We start from the raw sequence: 23,138 nt of genomic DNA, 5'->3' as shown, positions 1-23,138 counted from the left end.
TTCGGGTTAGACTTGGGTCGCCCAATTCGTGAGTATAGGCTTGGCAGTTGTGATAACTCGGCTAGCTCACCACTTTGGTTTAAACTTGGTTTTGTGATTTTAACTAAGTTATTGAAATGGTTTTCCGGATTATGTTTTAAAAGTGGGAACTCAATTGGACTTGACTATCGTATGACTTTGGTTATGTTGAATATGTATGATTACTCTACTTCGGTTAATGCTTTGACATTTTGGCTAAATATGTGTAGTTACATATTGATGGTGTGTACTTTGGATTGGTTGATATCTGTGCTAGTCTTACGTGTTGTCTAGTATTCTCTAGAGTTAGGGGATGATATTAATTATGTTTTATGCCTTCTTTTAGACACGTCGATTGCTCGTGCTTCGGAGTCGAAACAAGTTTAGTTGCTTGCCAGGTTTTTCACGTGGATTTGCAAGCAGTGAGTTTATATCTCTATTTACCTCTTTATTAAGCAAATGTATTATTTTGTATATATATATATATATGTATAAGCAGCTTTTGAAGTGTTTTCGGCATTGTGGATTTGATTTGGAACGTGCTACTCGATGGGCATCATCGGGACTGCGTGCGCACCGGTAATGATTATGGTATTGAGGTAGGTTTGAGATACGTCTCACCTTAGTGAGGGCACCGGTGGAAGATACGTCTCCTGGGCTCACTATTTATTAAGTGATAGTCGGGGATCGGTTATTGAGATACGTCTCACCGACACGACAATGGATTTAGAATTGTGGTTTAGGGTTTCATTGATAATCCATAATGAAAATGTTTTATTAAACGTTTTAAAGGTTTTTAACTTAATAAATGTAAATGGTTATATAAACTCTACTCAGTAAATCTGACCCCGTTGTTTTCCCAAATTTTTCAGGTTTATGATTTGAAAGCTGGTCCACTCCGATTCTTTTGATTCCTCGGAGGTTTTTATGTTATTTAAACTAGTTTCTGTTTTCAAACTCTTAGACCGCAGTGAACTAGTTATTTATTTCATTTGATACTACACTTTGGGATTGTCGATATATTCGATTATTATATTTGGCATGATTACTCTGGATTACGATATTGTTATATATAAGGTATGATGTTGAACATTTAAGATATTGAAGTTATTTATATTAGAACTGTAGTATAAATTGCTAGACTTAGGTTGGAGTCTCGGTTGCCCCCGAGCAGTTTTCTGCAGGTTTAAATGATTATTTGATTTCCGCGAGGCTTGCTACGGGTTTTGGTACAACCATACCCATACCCTAGCGCCGGTCACGATTCATGACATTGGGTCGTGACAAACTTGGTATCAGAGCTTTGGTTTCAAACCAAGGCCTTATGCATGTTATGTGTTTATTAGTTTGGTATGTTAAGTTGATGCCGTGTCATAGGAACTACTGCGGAATTAGGATTCGTGTCTTGTCTTTTGAAACGTCATCTTTTGTTTTAAACCTTCTACCTACACCTATAGGAATGTTGTGTGTCGGTCATGTTTAACTTGATATATGTTGTTATGATGTTGTTTTCAATTGAGTGATTACTTGTTGGCTTTCGTGCCTTTGATGATTTTAATCATATTGGATTTCTTTTGCCTTGTTGGTAAGTATTGTTGGATTTGGCCTCAATCATTAATTGTTTAAATAATAATATGTTCGGCGTTGGCTTGTTTTTGCTTCCAAAGGATTTATGTGTTAAATCTTTATGCATGTTTTGTGGCTACACGTTTGGTCATGCATTGGTTTCAAAGTTTTATTGAAAAAATTATTTTGATTTTATTTGTGTTTTGACACGAGAATTGGAAGACAAGTCTGGTTTTAAAAAATAAATGTGTCATTTTAGTTATTTTTTCAGTAAAATGAATTTCGCGTATTTCAGAATGTTACGTTTGGTTTGGTGTTGACAAACGATTGATTTCAAAATAATATTTTTATTGATATGTATCACCGTATTAAGGATTTAATGTTATTTTTTTTTCACCATGTTGTGGTATGTTGACCTTTGAGGTGTCGTTGGTCATATATTTTATGTATGTTATGTTTGGCTGGAGTACGTGTCTACAGAAAGTTTGTTGAATATTTGAGTTGATGTTTTTGTTTTGGGTATTTTGAGTTAGGTTATTCTGAGCTCCTATTTTGAAGGATACTTAACTGCATTTTTTCCGGATTTATAAATGTTTTGAATACATTTTATAAATGGTTATTTTGTGTTTGACTTGGGTCATCCAAATTTGGGAGTTAAGCTTGGTAGTTAAACTAACTTGGCTAACTTTATGATTTTATGGATTATGATGTTTTTGGAAATATAACCATTGTTTTATATAAAGAAAGTTTTCTGAAAAAGTGATTTTAAAACCGAGGAGCTCAGCCAGAACTTGAAAACTATTGCGAATTGATTTATGTTTCAAAAGAGTTTTTGATACGCACCTTTTAATCTATGTTATAGTGTAGGTTATTTTGTTATGACGATTCTGAGTGTGCTGTAGCATATTTTGTTTTGATATTTGAGATATCTTTCAATTATATGAGTTGTGTGCCATGCCTATAGAAAATTGAAGATCAAATAGGATGTTGCATGCTCGTTTCTTTTGATAGCATATTAGTTGCCTACCATGTTTATGAATTGTTATATGGCAAGATGTTTGTGTTAAATGAGGGTTTAGGCATGCTTTGGTGATTTATGGTTAAATGGAAACCATAACTTGTTGGTGTTGTTCCGTGTTAGTATGCCTCGTATACTTGTTAAGTTTTGGTGTGATAGTTGTTCTATCTTGTTTGTCTCGTTGTGCGGATAACACATGAGGTCGTTCCTAGCAGGCGTTGCTTTGGCTTAACCTTAATGATTAATATTGATATTTGAGTCGAACCTTTACTTAGCCCCTGTGTTTTATATTATTGTTTTGTTTGGTTAATGTCTGGTTTAATGTATCGATTTGTGGATCGAGGTCATTTGGGAAGTGATATCGAAGAAGATGTGACTATCGGGATTGGTTGGTGATTTCTGATTATCCTAGATAAGGACATTGAAAATTCTGACCCGAGAAGATAGATCGGTGTACTAATACACTGGTTCTTACGTCATGTTGGACGGCGTGATGCCGGAACTTAAGGTGAGATTTGTAGATACAAATATTATGTGTCGTTTCTCTTTAAGTTAAGTTTGAATTTGGTTGAAGTTTGATTGAATATTACTTTTGCATAAGAGAATTTAGTGGAGTTATCGGGTTGAACTGTTATGATAGTATTGTATGATTTAGTGGATTGCAAGTATGGAATTTGAGAAATATTTTGAGGCTACCGAGCGCACATCTCACAGAGGGTAATGTCTAGCAAATGTTTTATTGAGGAATTGATTTCAAATGAAAATTTGTTAAAATATTTGAAATATTTTTATTACGTAATTGTGCCCAGACATATCACGAACATGCATTTTTGTATGTCACGAATAGGGAATTGCATCGAGCATTAAGTATGTTCACTAAATAAAAAGAAAATAAATAATTGGTACATGCATTATAGTACACGCATCATGTGCATTGAAAAGATTAGAGTTGGATGCAACTCTTTGGGGATGAGAGATGTCATCACCCTGGCGCACAATTATGTAAAAATGAATTTTACCGATAAAGTGGTTTTGAGGAAAAAAAAATGTTTTGGAACAAACTCGCGAGTCACATAATGATAAATGTATCTATAAAGTTGATGGATTTCAAATGGTTTTGAAATTATTATTTTTACCGAAAGATAGCTAGACAAATACTCTGTGTGATTGAGGTAAATTAAGGACGATTGCGTTGCAATGATCAGTTCTATGTTATTTGAATAATTGTGTTTCGTAGGAATTAGTATTGGATATAAGGTTGCACTCGAGTTATTGTTGTAATAAGTGTGATAGGATTTTGAGGTCGGATGAAAGGCTTACGTGTTAGCTTCCAATTTATGATTTGAGGGTTGTGGGATTAAGCGATTTGGTTATGCTCTACGTGTGTGTATACGCCGTAATTTTAAAAGAAGTTTGTTTTTTAAATATTTGAGTTTGTTCAAATGTTTTGGTTTACTCATATAGAGTTGTGTGAATGAGGTGATTTTCATTACAAATGTTTTTTTTCCATTTTGAGAAAAGCATAAAAAAATTTAGCAAGTTTGATTTAAAGAGAATAAATTTTTTGTCAATTGAACGGTTTCACAGATTTGCAGATTTTATTTCAATGTAAGGTGTAACTGCGAAATTCAAAATACAAATATTTTTAAAATTTTGATGTGTTTACAAACTAGAGGATTTTTTTTCTCGCAACGGTAAAAACATTTTAGTTTTGAATATAAAAGAGGGTATTAGTTGTTAGAGTCTTTTAAAAGAGAAGTGGAAAATATAAATAAAATGTTTTGTGCTTTGGAAATTTTGTTTCCTGTAAGTTTGACTTGAGCATAACCAATGACCCGGTTAATGGTGAATTTGATCTAGATGATCTTTCGTTTGCGAGGTTACAGTTATATTTGGTGGATTAATTTTGAGAATTTCAGTTTGGTGTGATTATATAAGTTAGCTGATTCGAGGTTCGAGAATCGTGGTAAATAGGTTTCGCCAACTAGGGTTGGTTGGTCGATTTTTTTTTATTGATGATATGATTATGAAATGTTTAGATATTGTTTTATCGGCTGTTAAACCTTTTGTGTGTGCCACGTGATATTAAATTTGTGTAATATATGTGGGATGTGGTCAATGTTTAGTTACCGTAGGTAGTTGTAGGCTTTATACTTTCGAAAGATTGGAAAAGTCTTTCTGGATGGTTTGTTGTTTAACAATTTGGAACTCTGGTTATCATGAGTTAAATTGGTGTACTCTTGGAGTGTTTGTGATATCGTGAGTCTGATTCATTAAGGTTGTTCGTCTTGTGGAGAGTCATATCTAGTCGATATATTAGACTTGGTCATTCATTTGCTATAACGGGTTATTTAAATGTTTTTGATATGGGACACTTGGTGTCGAGTTGTTATATATGCATGATCTTTATCAGTTGGGATTTCAAGATATTCCTTTAGTTTCAATTGAGTTGGTCATTCAGTTGAGGAGTGCACTTAGGAGTCAGAGCTCGTTATGCAGAATTGCTATATTTTTTATCCTTATGATACATTGCAATTATTCCTTGTTTGTTTATTTCGGTTGTTATGTGCGCTCTATTTCGTTGTTTTGTGCATTTATGTTTTGTGTTAAAAATCGAGGACGATTTTGTTTTTAAGTTGGGGAGAATGTAATACCTCGTATTTTTCTCGTTATGTTTTTACTTGATTTCGGATTGGTTCTTGCATTGAGACACCTTGATTGAGCCTTGTTTTGTATCTTGTATGTTACACATATATCGTGTGGGTATTAGATATTGATTCGATTCATTTTCGGGTATTTATTGAAGTTGTTTTCCCATGTTTTCCAAAACTGGCATGTGTTAGTAAAACGTTGATATCTCACAATTGAACGGTCGGATCGGGCTCATCTTTGGATATATTGTTCCTAAGAGGATTTACTAAAATCTGGTCGGTTGGATTGTTATTTGGAGGTTTCTAACTCTAAAACTACCCTTTAAACCGTGGGCTTTAATTGCAGCCCAAGTAAAGCCCACAGGAGTCTATAAATAGACCCCTTAAGTTGTAAACCCTAGCCCCCATTAATCTCCAAACCCTAAAAACGAATTTCTTCACTCAAAGAACTTGATTTCTTCTTTCTAACAAGTCCGGATGCGATTCATTCCGCTAAGAATATGATTTTACATCCTACTCGCAAGATCTACGCGATTTCTACGTTGTGTTCTTCGTTGGAGGCTTGTGGATTAAATTAAATTCGGTCCAGCCCCTTGAACCTTGGGTTAATACATTATTTATCTTATTGATCATCATCCTTAGGTATTGTTTTCATATCCATTTGATTCATGAATTCATTGCTATGTTATTTTGCCTAGAAATGCATAATATAGGATTTTAATGAAGTGAATTGTTGCTATTGTCATGCCATGCTTATGCTACTGAGTTTGTATGGATAAAATGATGGTTTGTACATATATAAACTAATGTTACATGTTTTGAAAAGCGTTTGGCATGATTCATCAATGTTAGGATTTTTCTAGCAATTGTTGTATTTTAATCGATTTACTGGTTTGAATCTATGAAATTGAGATTCTATGCTTAGGTTACTGATATGTATGATATGTTTGATGGATTTGATGTTTATGAACTGATCTTGTTGGTTGTATCAACACTTTGGCATGCTCTCGATTGTTTTAGCTGAAATTGCGTAAAATGCTGAATTTGGGTTCTTTAAGAGCTGTAATTGCATAAATGTTTTGCGATGATGTACCTACTGTTCTAGATGATATATATGATGCTTATATGATTTAGGATCAGTGGCTATATGATTTGGGTTGTCGAATGCATGGTTTGGTTTGTTTAGCATGTTTAGGCAAATTCTAGCGAAAATGCGTTATCGATTGTTTAAGGGATGTTGGCATGAGTTTAGATCTGAGTTGGTTTGGTATTTTGAAATTATGTATGATATACTACTGATCTAAATGAGTTTGGGAGTTTGAATTATAAATGTTTTGGTACGTGTTGGCTTAGTTTGCAAACTAGCTAGTTTTACACTAAAATGCTTTGATTTCAGATTCGATGCTTTGTAATGACTTAAGATCTGAATTACTTTCATATTATTGATTATGGAATGTATATGAACTGATCTAAGGTGTTTTGTTTTGGCGATTCATGTTTGGTCTAGTTTTGGGCTAAGTGCCATGAATTCTTAATTGGCTTGATGTCGTGAATAATATATTAATTGATTGCAAATGTTTTGCTATGACATGTGTTATATAAAATGTGATTATTAAGCATGATAGGGCTGTTGTATATTGGTGTTTTTCTTATTTGGTTGTGTTTGTCCTTTGCGAACTTTTATCGAATTATAATCATGATGCTATACTTGGGTTTTAATGTTTAATTTGAATTCCCTTATTTCTCTAAATTGAAACTTTGGTATATTTAAATGATTCCGGACTTTAAACGAATTGTTTTACTTTGGTTGAATGTTTGGTTCGGGTTAGACTTGGGTCGCCCAATTCGTGAGTATAGGCTTGGCAGTTGTGATAACTCGGCTAGCTCACCACTTTGGTTTAAACTTGGTTTTGTGATTTTAACTAAGTTATTGAAATGGTTTTCCGGATTATGTTTTAAAAGTGGGAACTCAATTGGACTTGACTATCGTATGACTTTGGTTATGTTGAATATGTATGATTACTCTACTTCGGTTAATGCTTTGACATTTTGGCTAAATATGTGTAGTTATATATTGATGGTGTGTACTTTGGATTGGTTGATATATGTGCTAGTCATACGTGTTGTCTAGTACTCTCTAGAGTTAGGGGATGATATTAATTATGTTTTATGCCTTCTTTTAGACACGTCGACTGCTCGTGCTTCGGAGTCGAAACAAGTTTAGTTGCTTGCCAGGTTTTTCACGTGGATTTGCAAGCAGTGAGTTTATATCTCTATTTACCTCTTTATTAAGCAAATGTATTATTTTGTATATATATATATATATATATATATATATATATATATATATATATATATATATATATATATATGTATAAGCAGCTTTTGAACTGTTTTCGGCATTGTGGATTTGATTTGGAACGTGCTACTCGATGGGCATCATCGGGACTGCGTGCGCACCGGTAATGATTATGGTATTGAGGTAGGTTTGAGATACGTCTCACCTTAGTGAGGGCACCGGTTGAAGATACGTCTCCTGGGCTCACTATTTATTAAGTGATAGTCGGGGATCGGTTATTGAGATACGTCTCACCGACACGACAATGGATTTAGAATTGTGGTTTAAGGTTTCATTGATAATCCATAATGAAAATGTTTTATTAAACGTTTTAAAGGTTTTTAACTTAATAAATGTAAATGGTTATATAAACTCTACTCAGTAAATCTGACCCCGTTGTTTTCCCAAATTTTCCAGGTTTATGATTTGAAAGCTGGTCCACTCCGATCTTTTGATTCCTCGGAGGTTTTTATGTTATTTAAACTAGTTTCTGTTTTCAAACTCTTAGACCGCAGTAGAACTAGTTATTTATTTCATTTGATACTACACTTTGGGATTGTCGATATATTCGATTATTATATTTGGCATGATTACTCTGGATTACGATATTGTTATATATAAGGCATGATGTTGAACATTTAAGATATTGAAGTTATTTATATTAGAACCGTAGTATAAATTGCTAGACTTAGGTTGGAGTCTCGGTTGCCCCCGAGCAGTTTTCTGCAGGTTTAAATGATTATTTGATTTCCGCGAGGCTTGCTACGGGTTTTGGTACAACCATACCCATACCCTAGCGCCGGTCACGATTCATGAAATTGGGTCGTGACAGTTTCGTCCTATTTTAATATGTAACTAGTCTAGTATTTTAACTATTTGTAGTTATTATAAAATAAAACAAATATGTGGAATCATATATCAATTGAAGTTAGATTAATTTTTTTTCTGTATTTCTTTATTTTATGTGTTATTATTTTGTTTTATTTTTTTCTAATAATTTTTAATGGCTTTATTTTATCTACTTAGATTTTTAGTAGTTAGTGATTTTACAGGTAATATTATCTTGGTTGGGGCTCTATATTGACGTAGTGATACCAATTATGATACTCATTAACACTTCGTATATAATAGAGAAAGTGTTACTCAAAAGATATGATGACCTAATTCTGAATGCTAGTGATGCTGCTAATTCTTTCTCTACCAATGACAAAGATGTCGAAGTAGTTATACAATCTAGTTTTTCATTTCTCAAAAATTAGATTTCAGTTTATAATTAGTAAATGTAATTAAGTAGTCCATTTGATTGTTAGAAAAGTCCTTATTGATGATTGTCGTTGCAGTACTCATCATTCTTCTATGAAATAGCTCACTCAAAATTATTGAGGAGTCGTTCATCTCTGTATTTTTTACGTTTCATTCAATGAAATTTTAGCCTTGACAAAAAGAACACCATTTTTAGTTTTTTATTTAATCTACGACAACTATTTGTAGTTAACCAACATCTTCTTTTTAAATACAATACATTCATGATAGAGGTTATTCGCCTTCCATTGTTCTTGTAAAAGTTGTTGATAATGCATGTTTATTTCCTCCTGCCAAGACTTTCTTATTCTCAAGGGTGTCTTTCAAAGTTCCATTGTAATATTTTATCTTCAATTTATTTTTTATTGAATTAATCTAATAATAATGGACTAAAAGAAAATATTTGTGTTCTAATCTTATTCATCAAATCATTGATTCCTTCAAGATTAAAGATTAGATCCCTCAGAAATATCACAATTCAATATGTTTTTTAATCTTTCTACTTTTAAAAGAAAATATTCTCCTCAAATTAATTCTCAACTATTTTGATCAAATAAGGATATACTTTTTATTTTTAAATCAATTAAATATAATATTTTTTATTTTTAGGATAAGTAATTATAGATAAAGTTGGACCATCCCCCTTAAACTTGTTCATATCGTGTAATTTTAAAATTGACTTAAAAATATATAATATTTTTTTAATTGATCAAAATAATTAAAATTGAATTATTTAATTTTGAGTTACATTTTAAAATTCATTTGAGTGTTTATTCGGATATATTATGATTGATGATATAAAAAGTTTAAGGTGACCAAGAGAGAAAAATAGTTGACCTTTCTCTAGGAAATGTGTTTCTCCTCTATTAAAATATTAAAAAACTACTCCCTCCGTTTTTTTAATTGTCCATTTAATAAAATATATTTGTCTCTAATTAGTTCTCCATTTAAAATTTTAATGTGACTTTAGCTATTATCTTCCAAATTTACCAATCCCTAATAAATGTCTATATGTTTTAATTTAAAAGATATTTATTAATTAAGCTTAAATGTATCAAAAATCACAAACTTTCGCGTGTTTTTGGTATTTAACATTAACTTTTAATTTTGGCATATTTAATATAAACTTTTCAATTTTACAATTATGTATCACGTTTATGTTTTTTTATTCAAAAAGGTGTCGTTTTATATTTAAAATGGTGCCATTTTACAATCAAAATGGCGCCGTTTTACATCAAAACGGTGTCGGTGTCATTATTGTAAAATTTTGAAAGTTCATATATTTATATGCCAAAATTAGAAATTCATGTTAAATATCAAAAACACGTGAAAGTTGGTGATTTTTTGTGTATTTAAGCCTATCAAATAATAAAATTATATTAATATGACTCCTTATAAGTTAAGACAAAAAAAAAGCATTATTTTGATAAGTTCAATTTTGGTTAAATGTACAATTTAAAAAACAGAGGGAGTATAATATTATTTAAATACTTTTCTTAATTTTAAAAATTAAGAAAATAGAAGATTGGTGGGGCTAGTGATTTTGATGCACACCCCATGTGGAGACCAATTCAGTTCTTGTTCCTTACCTGTCTAGACACCCTTACCCACAACTCGGGAAGGCTTGTTGCCCGCGCCCCCGCGCCCCCCCAATTAGTCTCTTCCCTTTATGTTTTAGTAATACTTGATTTTAGGGTACCCTACAAAGAAAACATTAAACAATTTCATTAGCATTAATTAAGTTTATATGGGTAGACCGGAAATGATAAAGAAGTTGGTATTCATATTACAACATGTGGAAACAATCATGGGTTGATTAGATAATGTGATATTTTTTGGGGGCACGTTCGAAGTTTATAGCGTACTCTTTAAATTTGTCAATAACAACAATTCGTTTGAGTCAAATGAAATAGATATGTTTTTATTAGGATAGTAGCCTATAGGACTCTTAACACTGTAAAAATGGATCATATGATATGTCAATATCGAGCACGAAAAGAATAATGAGATATAATTAAAACTAAATGTGCTCGAATCGGAGATGGATCTACTATTTATGACAATAATAGCTTAAAGCACAGCGTCTCAGATTGACATGCAATCCATTCAATTTGGTATATTTTTTTGACATGTCATACCAATCCAATTCAACACGTTTGATTGAATATATTATACCATCAGCCCATTAAATAATTATGTCTATATGATTGATATTTAATATATTTTAAGAAATATGTTAAATATATCATATTGATACTATTCATAGTCAATCCATTAATAAAATAGTATCTTTTTACATATTTGGTACGTGACTCGTAATATAACCTGTTAATATAATATAATAATTAATAATATAAATTATCTATAGTAATTACTTAAACTCTCAAACATAGAAAAAAATTACTAAAAGATATATTTAAATTTATATAAACCTTTAAAATTTTATTATATTCAATTATATGGAGTAATAATTTATCCTTATTTAAAGAATAGAAATTTATTCTTATCTGGAAAAACATAAATTAAATAATTATATTATTAGTTTATCAAAAAAAAAATTATATTATTATAAACTTGAAAGCTAGAATTGAAAATTTAATAAGCTGGCATTGGATAAACAAATGATAGGAATTATATAAATATAAAATAAACTAAATTTTTAAAAAACCGTTTTGCTTAATTCCCATGATTTGCATGATTTAATTGTAAAATTATTTTATAAAATTTAAATAATAAAATAATTCACAAATGTTATAGCTTAAATAAATCAAGATTTAACAAGAAATATAAATATTGAATAGCTGCACTTAAACAAATTAAAAATAATTAATACTAGAAAAAAAAAAAGGCTGTGAATCTGTTTAGAATCTTGAGAGACATTGGTTACCGATTCCCTCAAAGTTTTACCAATTATTTTCATTATTATAATATAATATCCAAAGTGGAAGTCCAAACTATTTTAACTTTTATTAATGTGGGGCTATTGAGATATTGATAATGAGTTTTCTCTAGCTCTCATTTTTATTATCATCTATGTAACATTAAAACAGAAATAAAATCAGCATAGGCAGACGATGAAAATATGGCCAAGTCTCTTCTTGTGAAATTTCTTACTTTGGTATTTATTTAGATATACATATAATTCATGACAACCAACAACCAACAATATATTTGCCTAAATGTAGTTTGGTATTTTGGTAGAATAGGGATCCGCCGTTTAAAAGAAAAGTATATTTTCAATTTATATTCTTATTAATATGGTTAAATGAGAAATATTATTACAATAAATAATTAGACAATCGGAAATAATTAATAACCGCAAATTCTAAAGTGCAGGTAAGTTGATAAGATACTTTCCTAACTTAAGTGAGATCATGGGTTCAAATGTACTCAAATATACAGACGTTTAAAATTTAGGATCAGAGTTTAGCTCGTGCAATAGATTTACACGGCTCAAAAAGGAATTAGTCTCAATGTGGAAAATTTAAAGATACCATTTTATAATTGGAACCTGTTCAAAAAACCTGATAGACCCTATATATAAAAAAAAGAACATTAATAACCGTCCATGACACTATTAAGTTTCCCTTATATCCCTATTTAATTTCTTTGGTAGCATATATACATATAATAAATTTCTTAAAAGAACATTTAGTGAATAATGGTATTCATTATTTTAAATATATCTTGCATGAATATGCTTATTTTTTTAAGGCCTAACGGCACTAAAAATCAATTTTTTTAATTTAAAAAGTTTTATTAGTTTTTTTAAAAGTTGTAAATTCATTCTAATTTAGCCAACTCGCTGAAATCTATTCAATTTTTTCAAAATTGATTTTTTTTAAATGATTTATCTGAATCACGTGACTTTACAATCGACAATTCTTATTAAAAAAAATACACATTCAATTACAATTACATGCATAATTCAATCAATTTTAAAAAAATTGATAGATTGCTAGTGAACTTATCAAATTGGGATAAATTTATATCTTTTAAAAGGTCTAAATAGATTTTTTAAACAAAAAAGGTTGGAATTTTTGACACCATTATATCTTATTTCAATGATCAAACATACAATTTTTTTAAAAAAGTTTTTAAGAAGAGCACATAAACCTTTTTAGTTAATTTTTCTATTATTTGGGCCCTCAACATTTTTAAACTGAACAAAAAAAAAGAGGAAATTAGATGGTACATTGTCAAGCCCCTATTTATTTTGATTAATACTGTTTGTCTTCTCCGTGTTGAAATATACTTTGTCAGTTTGCACTCATATTTCCTCTAATGGCAAATTACGGTGGTTTTACAGCTCCAACGGGAACAAAAAAAGCATCACCGAAGGTGCAACTTTTAAAGTGAAAACCACATCTAAAATTTAAAAGAAATAGAAAATTACCGGTTAAATAACAATGATTTTGCCGCTATCTCTGCTAGTGCATCATCTTCCACTGCTGCCGCTGTAATTTCCGCTGCTGAGCCGGTTGAGTTAATCGCCGATGATAAAGAAGATAGATCTCTAACTTAAGTTTTTGTTATATTGACAAATTTCTCATTTGTATGTTGTCGATTGGTGGGTTTGTTGACAGCGGTATTGGCGGCAGCGATGGGTTGTCGATTGTTGGTTCTGATGGGATTGATTGTTGAATTATGTTATCCATTTAACTGCTAAATGTATGTTGGATTATGCACACCAATCGTTTGATGAAATGCTTATTAGATAAATATTTAATTTAGTTTTATGACGTTGTTAGTGAGTTTTTAGGGTTACAAATTTCATAGAATATAGTTACAGAACATTCAAAAGATGGGTATGGTATTGGAGCTGCTCCTTTGGCTGCCACAAAATCAATGTATAATCATGATTTTTAGGTTTGATGTCAATGATCCAATTGGTGTAACTTATTTATATTGTGTAATTATTGCTTTGTGAATTTATGGTCTACACATTCAATTCATATCTCATTTTTGTACTTTGTGAACTTACAGTTTGATTGAAAGAAAAATAGTAAAAGTATTAATCCTAATTATATTTTTAAAGTGATGAGTGTAAAATAAGAACAAAAATAATATAAACAATTTATTTACTTTAAATAACCAAACTGAATGAATCACAACTATAATTAAAAATAGGACAAATTATGTGTTTCCTCCGGGAAGCATCATGGAAATTACTATGATTTATCCATTAATCTGTCTAAACACTCTTTCCAATCTTAAATTTTTTATTATTTTCTATTTATAAATTTTAGAAGTCTGATTTACTGTTTAGTAAAATGATAGTAAATTGTCAGTAAATTGTTAGTAAATTAATTTATCTTTTAGTAATCGGATAGTAAACTGTTAGTAAACGGTTAATAAATTAACTGTACTTTCTATTTAATAAATTAACTTTTATTTTTAGTAAACTATAGTAAACCTGTTAGTAAACGGATAGTAAATTAACTTATCCTTTAGTAAACGGTTAATAAATCAACTATACGGTTAAGAAATAAATTAATAGTAAATTTGATTTTTAAGTAAACTATAAGTAAACAGTTAGTAAATTAATAGTAAACTTTTTATTAGTAAACCGATAGTAAACGGTTAATAAATTAACTATACGGTTAAAATAAACTAATAGTAAATTTGATTTTAAGTAAACTGAAACGGTTAGTAAATTGATAGTAAACTTTTTGTTAGTAAACTGATAGTAAATTTGTCGTATTTTTATAAATAAAAAATGGTTAGTAAACTATTAGTAAATTGTTAGTAAATTTTTTATTTGTAAACCGTTAGTAAACGATAGTAAACTTACCATATTTTTTAAAATAAAAACCATATTTTTTTAATCGAAAAGTCTAATTTCGCAACTTTTAAAAGTCAAACCGTAAAAATCAACCCAGACTGGTCAAACCGTATTTTTCAAATTATTTGTGTATTTTTGAAAAACTCTAAAAAAAATTCAAAAAGAACACATAAATTTATTTTATTTCTCCACTTAGGCCCTCAAAGTTGAGGTTTATTTACACTGTTTAAAAATATTGAGGGTCTAAATGATAAAAACAGACTTTATGTGTTGTTTCTAAAAGGCCTAATTACTTAAAAACAACCCACCTTGTAACTTTCTTTCATTTATACCATGATCTAGGAAAATTTTCAATTGTACCCTGTTTTTGATTTTTATGTTTCATCTCTACCCTAATGAGTTGAATTGACCTATTTTCTTTTGAAAAAGAGTTTAAATTAGTCCTTTATTTTTAACCTATATTCTAATAAAACGTTAATATTAATCATTTATATATCTTGTTTTTAATATTTTCATCTTTAAATTAATTAAATTATCAAAAAAATTACTTTTGGGGTACAAACGAAACATAAAAATCGAAAATAGGGTACAATTGAAAATTTTCCTAGGTCATGGTATAAATGAAAAAAAGTTATAAGGTGAGTGGTTTTTAAATAATGGCTTAATCACCAAAAAAACCCTCACCTTTTAGCCCCTTTTCAGTTGCACCCTGACGTTGAAATTTTGTCAGTTGCACCCTAATTTGCACCTTTGGATTGCAATTCCACCCTCAAAATCAAATTGGACTTTTTTCACTCGGGAAAAATTCTTAAAAACCCTTATAAAGTACTCGTTTGAACTCTTTTCCACATAAAAAGTTAAAAATGGATGACTTATTTTAACTTTTTCAAATGAAAAAGAGATCAATTTAGTACTTGAGGGTGGAATTGAAAACCAAAGGTGCGAATTAGGGTGCAACTGACAAAATTGCAACGTCATGGTGCATTTGAAAAGGGGCTAAAAGGTGGGGAGGTTTTTTGGCGATTAAACCTTAAATAATTAGGCCTTTCTAAAAAAAATGGGAGAGATTTTTTTACCTTTTATATTTTTCATTTTTTTGTCAAAAATGGTAATCGACTCTTTCGGGTCTCAATTTTTAGTTTGTTAATTACAGAGGCGTGTTTCGAACCCACAACCTCTTCGTGTACATAGAGTTATCTTAGCCATTCAAGTTAGACTCACATTGACAATTTAATGTACAGTCGACCCTCTGATAATTAATACACATGGTGGATCAAAAATTTATTAATTATTAGAATTATTAATTTATTGAATTTATATTAAAAAAATTATAAAAGATATTTTAGAGCATCTATATTAATAGACCTAATATAAATATATATTATAAAAAAAAACTAATTTAATACACTTTACAATCACTCAATTTAAAAGAAATAATTGTATATTCAATTTAAGAAATATCAATTGATATCAAACTAAAAAATAATTATTAAGAAGTTGTATTCATAAAATAAAATAATTTTTAATATTTTTTAAACTAGAGATACTTTACTTACTTTAATTTGTTTATCTAATAACTTCTTTTAAAATTTCTCAAAAGAATAAAAAAGTCATAATTTGATGGTATTTTAACTTCCACTTTATGAATTTAGGTTAGTATTGCCTCATATAAATCATTAATTGTTATATATTTCCTTAAAAAAATCTCTCTAATAATTAATATTCATGTAGAATATATTTTAAATTTTATTAATTATTAAATAATAGAATTATTAATTATCCGACGTGGAACGAAGTTGGTTCTCTCAATTTTTTATTAATTATTAGAATTATTAATTTATAGAATATTAACTATTAGAGGGTCGACTGTATTAATTTAGTTGCAAATTAATTGATGCAGTCTGAAATAAACTAAACCTTGTTGGTTCCTGGCTTTACATTTTTGAAACGTCTAATCTAAAACATGAAGCATGATCCTGCAGGATTCTTAGTACATGTTGATGTTTTAAGAATAAAGGGTCAATATGATCCCTTAACTTGTAATTCGGGATTAAAGAATTCAATTTCAGTTATTTTTATCAATTAAGGATAATAATCTCTATTTTTAAGTAAATTAAAAAAATTACACAATATCAATAAATTTAAAAACCGAAATGATGTAATTATCTTCTTAATTTACCTAAAAATAAAGAGTATTATCTCCACTTGACTTAAAATAGAGAATATCTTAATTGACTTAAAAATAAAGAATATTGTTCTTAATTAATCAAAATGGCTGAAAGTATATTATTAATCTTGAGTCAAAAATTTAAGGAATGAATTGATCCTTTGCTCGTTGTTTTAATGTGAAAGTATATGATCATTTTTGTAAGAAAGATAGAATTTCATTTATGAAATAAAACAAACTAAAAGAGTTTCAATTTTAGTCATGAGATATGGACTAGAAATTACAGCAAATCTTATAAAAAAGACAAGTTGTTTTGGCTACAAAACCACCCAATAAACAATCTAATATATTAAGATAGAAAAAAAAATATATAAGTAGATCAAGTCAAATGAATAAATAACTACAACAACAAATGCTACAAATCTATAACAAATTTAAAAACAGAAGGTTGTAAAATTTTAAATTTCTATGGTAATCCTTCAAATGAAAAATGTAAAAAAAAACATTTAAAATTTGATGAAACACATGTAGGTACGATTTTTAAATGAGAACAATCAAGTGATTTACAACTTTGAATCATAAAATTTGCATTGGAAAAAATAGTGTTTATCTCATGTATTGGTTGTGCCATATCATATTTACAGAAGAAGCTAATGAGCATTTGCGATAGTCAATCTTTTAATTATTATTTAATATTTTTATTATTAATTTTTTTATATAGTTAACACACTATTGATTAATTACACGAATAGCATAGCATAGCGGTTGCGTGTAATAATTTTTCTTAAAAAAAATAAACGCATATGATCGAAATTGGGTGATGCATAAGAGAGCAAGGATTGGGCAAATGAGAAAATAGCAAAGCCCATCCAAAAATGAACAGTCAAAACATTAGACTGGTGATTGGCCATTGCAAGGCTCATTGGAGAATCAATTTTGGTGGAAAGGGTAGGTAAGGTAATCACATTATTAAATATTATTTGTCTCTGCCCTAGCCGTTGGATCACCACACAATATAATCAATCATTATTTTGGTACCCAATATATTTTAGCCATTGGAAAGGATTGATTTTGATTTACAGAATCACACTTTTGAACAGCTGTGTTAATTTTTTAAAAAAATTATAAACCAAATCATTTAAATAGTCCACAAATTTATTAATTATAGATACTGATATAGTGGAAGTCAGTTGAGCAATGTAGCGGAATCAGCAGCATTGGATGGACATAATATTTCTCCACATTTTGTAAAAATTTCTCATGATTAAGCTAAATTAATGAAGAAAGAATATTAAACAAATCGATCCAAATCCACTCTAATAAGCAACCTTATGCTTATTTAGAGGAATATAAAGTTTATGGCCCAATCCTTATACAAATTCAGAAGCTACCTAACATAATATAGGTATTTATTATAATTAATACGGTGTCCTTTTCAGAGCAAAAGATTATTCGAGTCATGACATTTTCAAGGCGAATTCATATAAATCAAATCTAAATTCTGATCATGGAGCATTCGAAACTGTGAAGCCTAGGAGGGTTGAATAAACCTGTTATGAGACATTAATTAAACATGGACTCAAAACACTTGAAGAATTACATTTACCAGACCTGCAGAGGAAAAACTCCACTTTTTTTTCTTACATGAGCTCGACGACTCGATAATGCAAGTGATAGCAACTCAAAATGATGACAGTATATATGTAAATTTCACCAAGAAATGCAAGCTTCAACAAGACGCTTAATTTTTCACAGTATTCAGGGAACTTCAGTACATGTAGAAACACTTGAATCTATATGTGCAACCGCCATCCACTCTTTGACCAATGTAGAACTCAGCAAGACTGTAAACCCCATGTTACTGCTGCATGAGACTCCCGAATGTTGCAAAACTATTCGTGACTCGACTCAAAGACCTCAACGTAAAAGTAGCTGTCCCTTCATAATATCTTGTTGAACCCAACCACCACGTAAAAAAGACCTCAAATTTGATACAAAATTCTGAAAACAAGCAGAAAAATCATGGTAAGATGTCTAGCATTTGTCAGTGTTGAATAAAAAGGGAATAGAAGTTGAGAGGAATAAAGTTTAAAAGTCATCAGTGTATTTTATAAAAGCTGTTCAATTTATACAAGAAAGTAAGCAAAACACTATATATCACAATCCAATTTCCTTTTCACAATATTATTCAGATTCAGCATTCAGCTTGATACTCTTTACAAAGCCTTCAATAGAACAGAACCGTGGATCATATCAAACTACCAAACTAAGTTCTAACTTTTAGCACTTCAGCTTTGCAGTAATTTTTTATTTATTTTTTTCAACTTCTAAATTATCTCCTAGCACCCACATCTACTCAAATCTTTAAAATAAAACTATGAGTGGCAATTAAACACTACAAAAATATATGTAACTTAAGCATTCTGATGAAACCCCTCCCTCTTCTTGAACAAATTATAAGCTCTTATCAAACTCAGTACATTTCCCTTTCCCCAGGCATAAAAAGACATTCAATCATGTCTGTGTAGTGTGTACACAGCAGTATTCTATAACTAAACAAAAGCTTCTGCCAAAATTGTATCATCCAAAACCTGTAGAAGCTCCTCGGTGAAACTACTACACAGCAAACAATTGGTCCCAAAAAAAAGTTTTTGCAACTAATCGCACATAAAGTCATTGATTTTCAATATTGACAAACAATCAATTAAATTCAGAATATCTAAGGCAGGTATCAAAAAAAATACTGCTTCACCTGGAGCACGACTGTTTATGTCAAAAACACATTTCATATAAGTAATAATAGAAAAAACAACAAAACAACACATGGCAAACAAACTAGACTTGCAATTTAAAAAGGCTACTTACTCAAACAATATGGCAATTGTAACTACTGCCGAGCTGCTGCAGTGCTGTTTGATTTGCTGGGTCAAGATTTTCAAAAATGATCTGGCGATACCTCTCAGGGGATAAGGAAAAGAGCTGCGCCAACGAAGCAACAAGGAACTGTTTTGGGTCCTTTATATCCTTAATGGGATCCTCCTCCTTTTTACCAGCATTGTACAGATTAACAAAAGTAGCAGTATAGCCCACATTTTGTGCAATATCTGGCATTTCTGGTTCTTCTTCAACTCTATCCTCTTCCGGCTGCGAAAGAAGGGTAACAATGCTATCCAACATTTTCCCCCAATGTCTAACAGCTGAAGCATCCAGAAGGGCAGGAGCTTCACAGATAAGTTTGGTAGATGCCACTGCAGCTAATTTAACCTCAATGGATCCAGTGATTAGCTTAAGATTTGGAATCCACAACTGCTCCAAAATAACCATAATTAAGTTCTGTTGAACTTTATTCACCGACTCTACCAGCCTTACGGAACCATGTTTGACCAAAAAGAGTGACATGAAAATCAAAAGAGATTTAATAATTTTTACTTTCCTCTTATCTTGTACTAATTTAAATAGAGTACTCAAGATCTTAGGCATGTACCGATCCAAGGCATTGTAGTCGAGATTCTCAATCACAGTGTTAACCACATAAAAACCTTGCTCAGCAGTACTCGGGGATAACACAAGCCTTTCAAATATTCCAAGCACCTGGTCCAGTCTATTCTCTTGGTTGAGCTCATGTGGTGCTTTCTGAAGGAAAGCTTGAAGCAGACGCACAAGGGCTGGTACATTTGAATTTCTCCTCCATGATTCAGGAGACAAGAGAAGGGCAAAGATTTGCATGTAACTGGGCGAGAGTGGAGGTCTACTCAGCTCAATTAGTTGAGCCAAAAGCTGGAATGCATAGGGCAAGAACTCGGTCACATCATTTGCCAAAATTAACTGAAGACTGGGGAATAGGCTTGTTTCAAAAGCAGGTATGAGAGAGACATCCCTTTCACATGCTCGCCTAATAAGAACAGCTATCGACTCAAAGAGATAATGGTTGAAAATAGGATTTTTTGGGTTTGCACAAACTTCATTGAGTTTTGAAGTCAGTCCAGCAATGCAAGGCGCAGCAATATCAGTTGATATTTCTGCCACTCCTAGAACCCGCATTATACACTTCATTATGTATTGATTTTCATCGGACTCTGGAAACTTCAAAGCATTAAATAGGTTATTCATCAGCATTAGAATAAATGGAGCTATGTCCGCTGAAGTATACCGCGGCCGTCCACCCTCATCCCTAACCAGCAAAAGTTTCTCTATACAACCCGCAGCATAAGAATGCACCACATTGGACTCTGCACCTAGGTAGCGAACTAACTCCGCCAATAATTGCAGTGAAAGAGGCTTTGGTATTAGACTCCTAAATACAGTAAGGAACTTGATAGCACCAGCCTTAAGCATAGGGAATCCATTAACATCCTGACTTTGTAACTCAGGCAATATCACATGTGAAAAGAAGTTCTGAACATCAACAAGATCAGTTGAAACCGAAGCACCGCCAGCCTTCTTTGTTGCTAGTGAAACAACCAAATAAATAGCACAATCCTTATCTTTCCAATTAACGGCAGGATTTGCAGCGTATGAGCTCAATAAATTCTGTATCTGAACAGCAAGCAATTCCATTACTTGCACCCTATAATTCATTGCAATCCCTTTAAGCAACTCACAAGCAATCCTCCTCCGAGTATCAAGATCACTCCCTTCCATATCCCTTCTAATAAACTCAATGTAGTTCATCTCAAAAAGCTCCTCATCCTCATCCCTCAATCGCACATTAGGAATCACAATTCCTTGACAAATCTGTGGGATAACTCCATCACTTGCAAACAAAGTATGCTGCACGCTAGTACTCACTGTAGTCAAAAACTTGATTGCCGTAACAGCTAACCTATCACGTCCAGAAGACTGTGAAACATTCCCTAACAAAGTCCAAATAGCAAGTGCAAAACCCTCCACATATTCCTTAAACTCCTCCTCATTCTTCTCCATGTAAAGACTAATATTCTCACAAACAGCTGCCCTAAGATCATCCACAACCAACTGACCATCCGCACTGCTCTCAAGACCCGGATAGGGTGTGGTTAAATATTTTTTAAACTCAGTCATCCACTTCTCCATATTATCCTCAAAAAACTCAGGCAACTCTTGAAAATTCAGCGAATAAAATATCCGACAACATAATCTCTGCGACTCAAACAACGGTTTTAAAGTTGCAGGAGAATAACTTCCTGAACTAATTGCAGAGTCAATCAAGACTGAAGTTCTAAGGAAAATGTTCAACAATGGAGCACAGAAATTATCAAGACAATACTTTAAATCAAGCAAAAGATCATTAGTTTTGTATTGATAACGGAATTTTTTAAATATAGAGTTAGCAGTACCGAGAATTCCGTTAACGGAGTTATAATCATTATTACCGGAAGCAGCTTCAAGGTTGGATACCAGCTCAGGTAGCAAAGCCGGCCATGCTTTAGGGAAATCATGTTTGCCGATTAAAGAGAGCGATTCACTGAGCTGTGATTGGATGCGAGGGGCGGAGGACAGCATGAGAGTGACAATTAGGGTTTTGATTTGGTCTTTCTCGGCATCAGGAATCGGAGTGAGCGCAGACTCAGCAGATGGGACCCAGCGTGATCGGAGATGATTTTTAAAGTTGACGGCGGCAGCCACACGGATTTGTTCGTCGACGGTGGGAACTGCGACTAAGCGGAGAACAGCGAGGGCGTAATTAGGACGCTCGGCGAATTCGGAGAGTTGAGCTTCGGCGGCACGGCGGGGCTCAGGCTGAGGAGAGAGTGTGTGGAGAAAACATTGGGAGAGGAAATCCGGGTTCAAATCCATTGATTTTTGGTGACTAGGGTTTGAAAATGCTGTGAAATTAGGGGTTTTTGATGGACAAACCCTAATTGAAATTCAAAATAGAAATGAAAGAGAAATTGGCGAGAGGGAAAAGGAATTAGAGGGGGGAAATTAGGGAAAATGAAGTGAAGGGAAGACACGTGGGTGCTTTTGGTTGGGTTTAGGTTTAAACTACACTGTGTGCAGTGAATTCGTTATGGCCCAAATAGATAAAGGCCGTTACATATGTATATTTCCGGCCCATTGTGACACTAAGCTATGGCCTTGAAATATGATTTACTTGTTGAGTAAATTACATTAGGTAAAACCCAATTTAAATCTCATAAATATAGTGGCAGGTCTCCGTTTTGATATTTTTTTTAATCTTTTTCTTTTATAAAAATACATTCATCTCCATCTCCCTCATTTTCTTTCTTAAACTTTTCTTCTCCCGATGTTGGCTTCCTCCTTTCAACAAGTTCATCATTTCTCACCGATGTGTGTTTTCGTCGTTCGCCCTC

General features: G+C 31.5%; 1 protein-coding gene and 1 long non-coding RNA gene across 2 annotated transcripts; one reads left to right on the top strand and one right to left on the bottom strand.

The window, feature by feature from the left end:
* The first annotated feature begins 5,630 nt into the window (after positions 1–5,630).
* LOC126686341 (uncharacterized) lies at positions 5,631–8,250 on the top strand. Its single transcript, XR_008791042.1, has 3 exons — positions 5,631–5,895; positions 7,437–7,512; positions 8,009–8,250. It is a non-coding gene; the product is annotated as an uncharacterized LOC126686341 (long non-coding RNA).
* Positions 8,251–18,385: 10,135 nt separating this feature from the next.
* LOC126686855 (exportin-2) lies at positions 18,386–22,757 on the bottom strand. Its single transcript, XM_050381123.2, has 2 exons — positions 19,711–22,757; positions 18,386–18,846 (listed from the first exon to the last, which is right to left on the bottom strand). Exon 1 carries the CDS (start codon positions 22,618–22,620, stop codon positions 19,711–19,713), a length of 2,910 nt encoding a protein of 969 aa, XP_050237080.1. The 5' UTR covers positions 22,621–22,757; the 3' UTR covers positions 18,386–18,846.
* Between the last annotated feature and the right edge of the window lie 381 nt (positions 22,758–23,138).

Source organism: Mercurialis annua, linkage group LG6, assembly GCF_937616625.2.
Source record: "Mercurialis annua linkage group LG6, ddMerAnnu1.2, whole genome shotgun sequence".
NCBI lineage: Eukaryota > Viridiplantae > Streptophyta > Magnoliopsida > Malpighiales > Euphorbiaceae > Mercurialis > Mercurialis annua.
The sequence above is the reverse complement of the archived record's forward strand: the minus strand, read 5'-3'. Positions and strand labels throughout refer to the sequence as shown.

Bases quoted from the DNA above. Each gene is read 5' to 3' on its own strand.
- LOC126686855 (XM_050381123.2), bottom strand. From the start codon at position 22,620: ATGGATTTGAACCCGGATTTCCTCTCCCAATGTTTTCTCCACACACTC.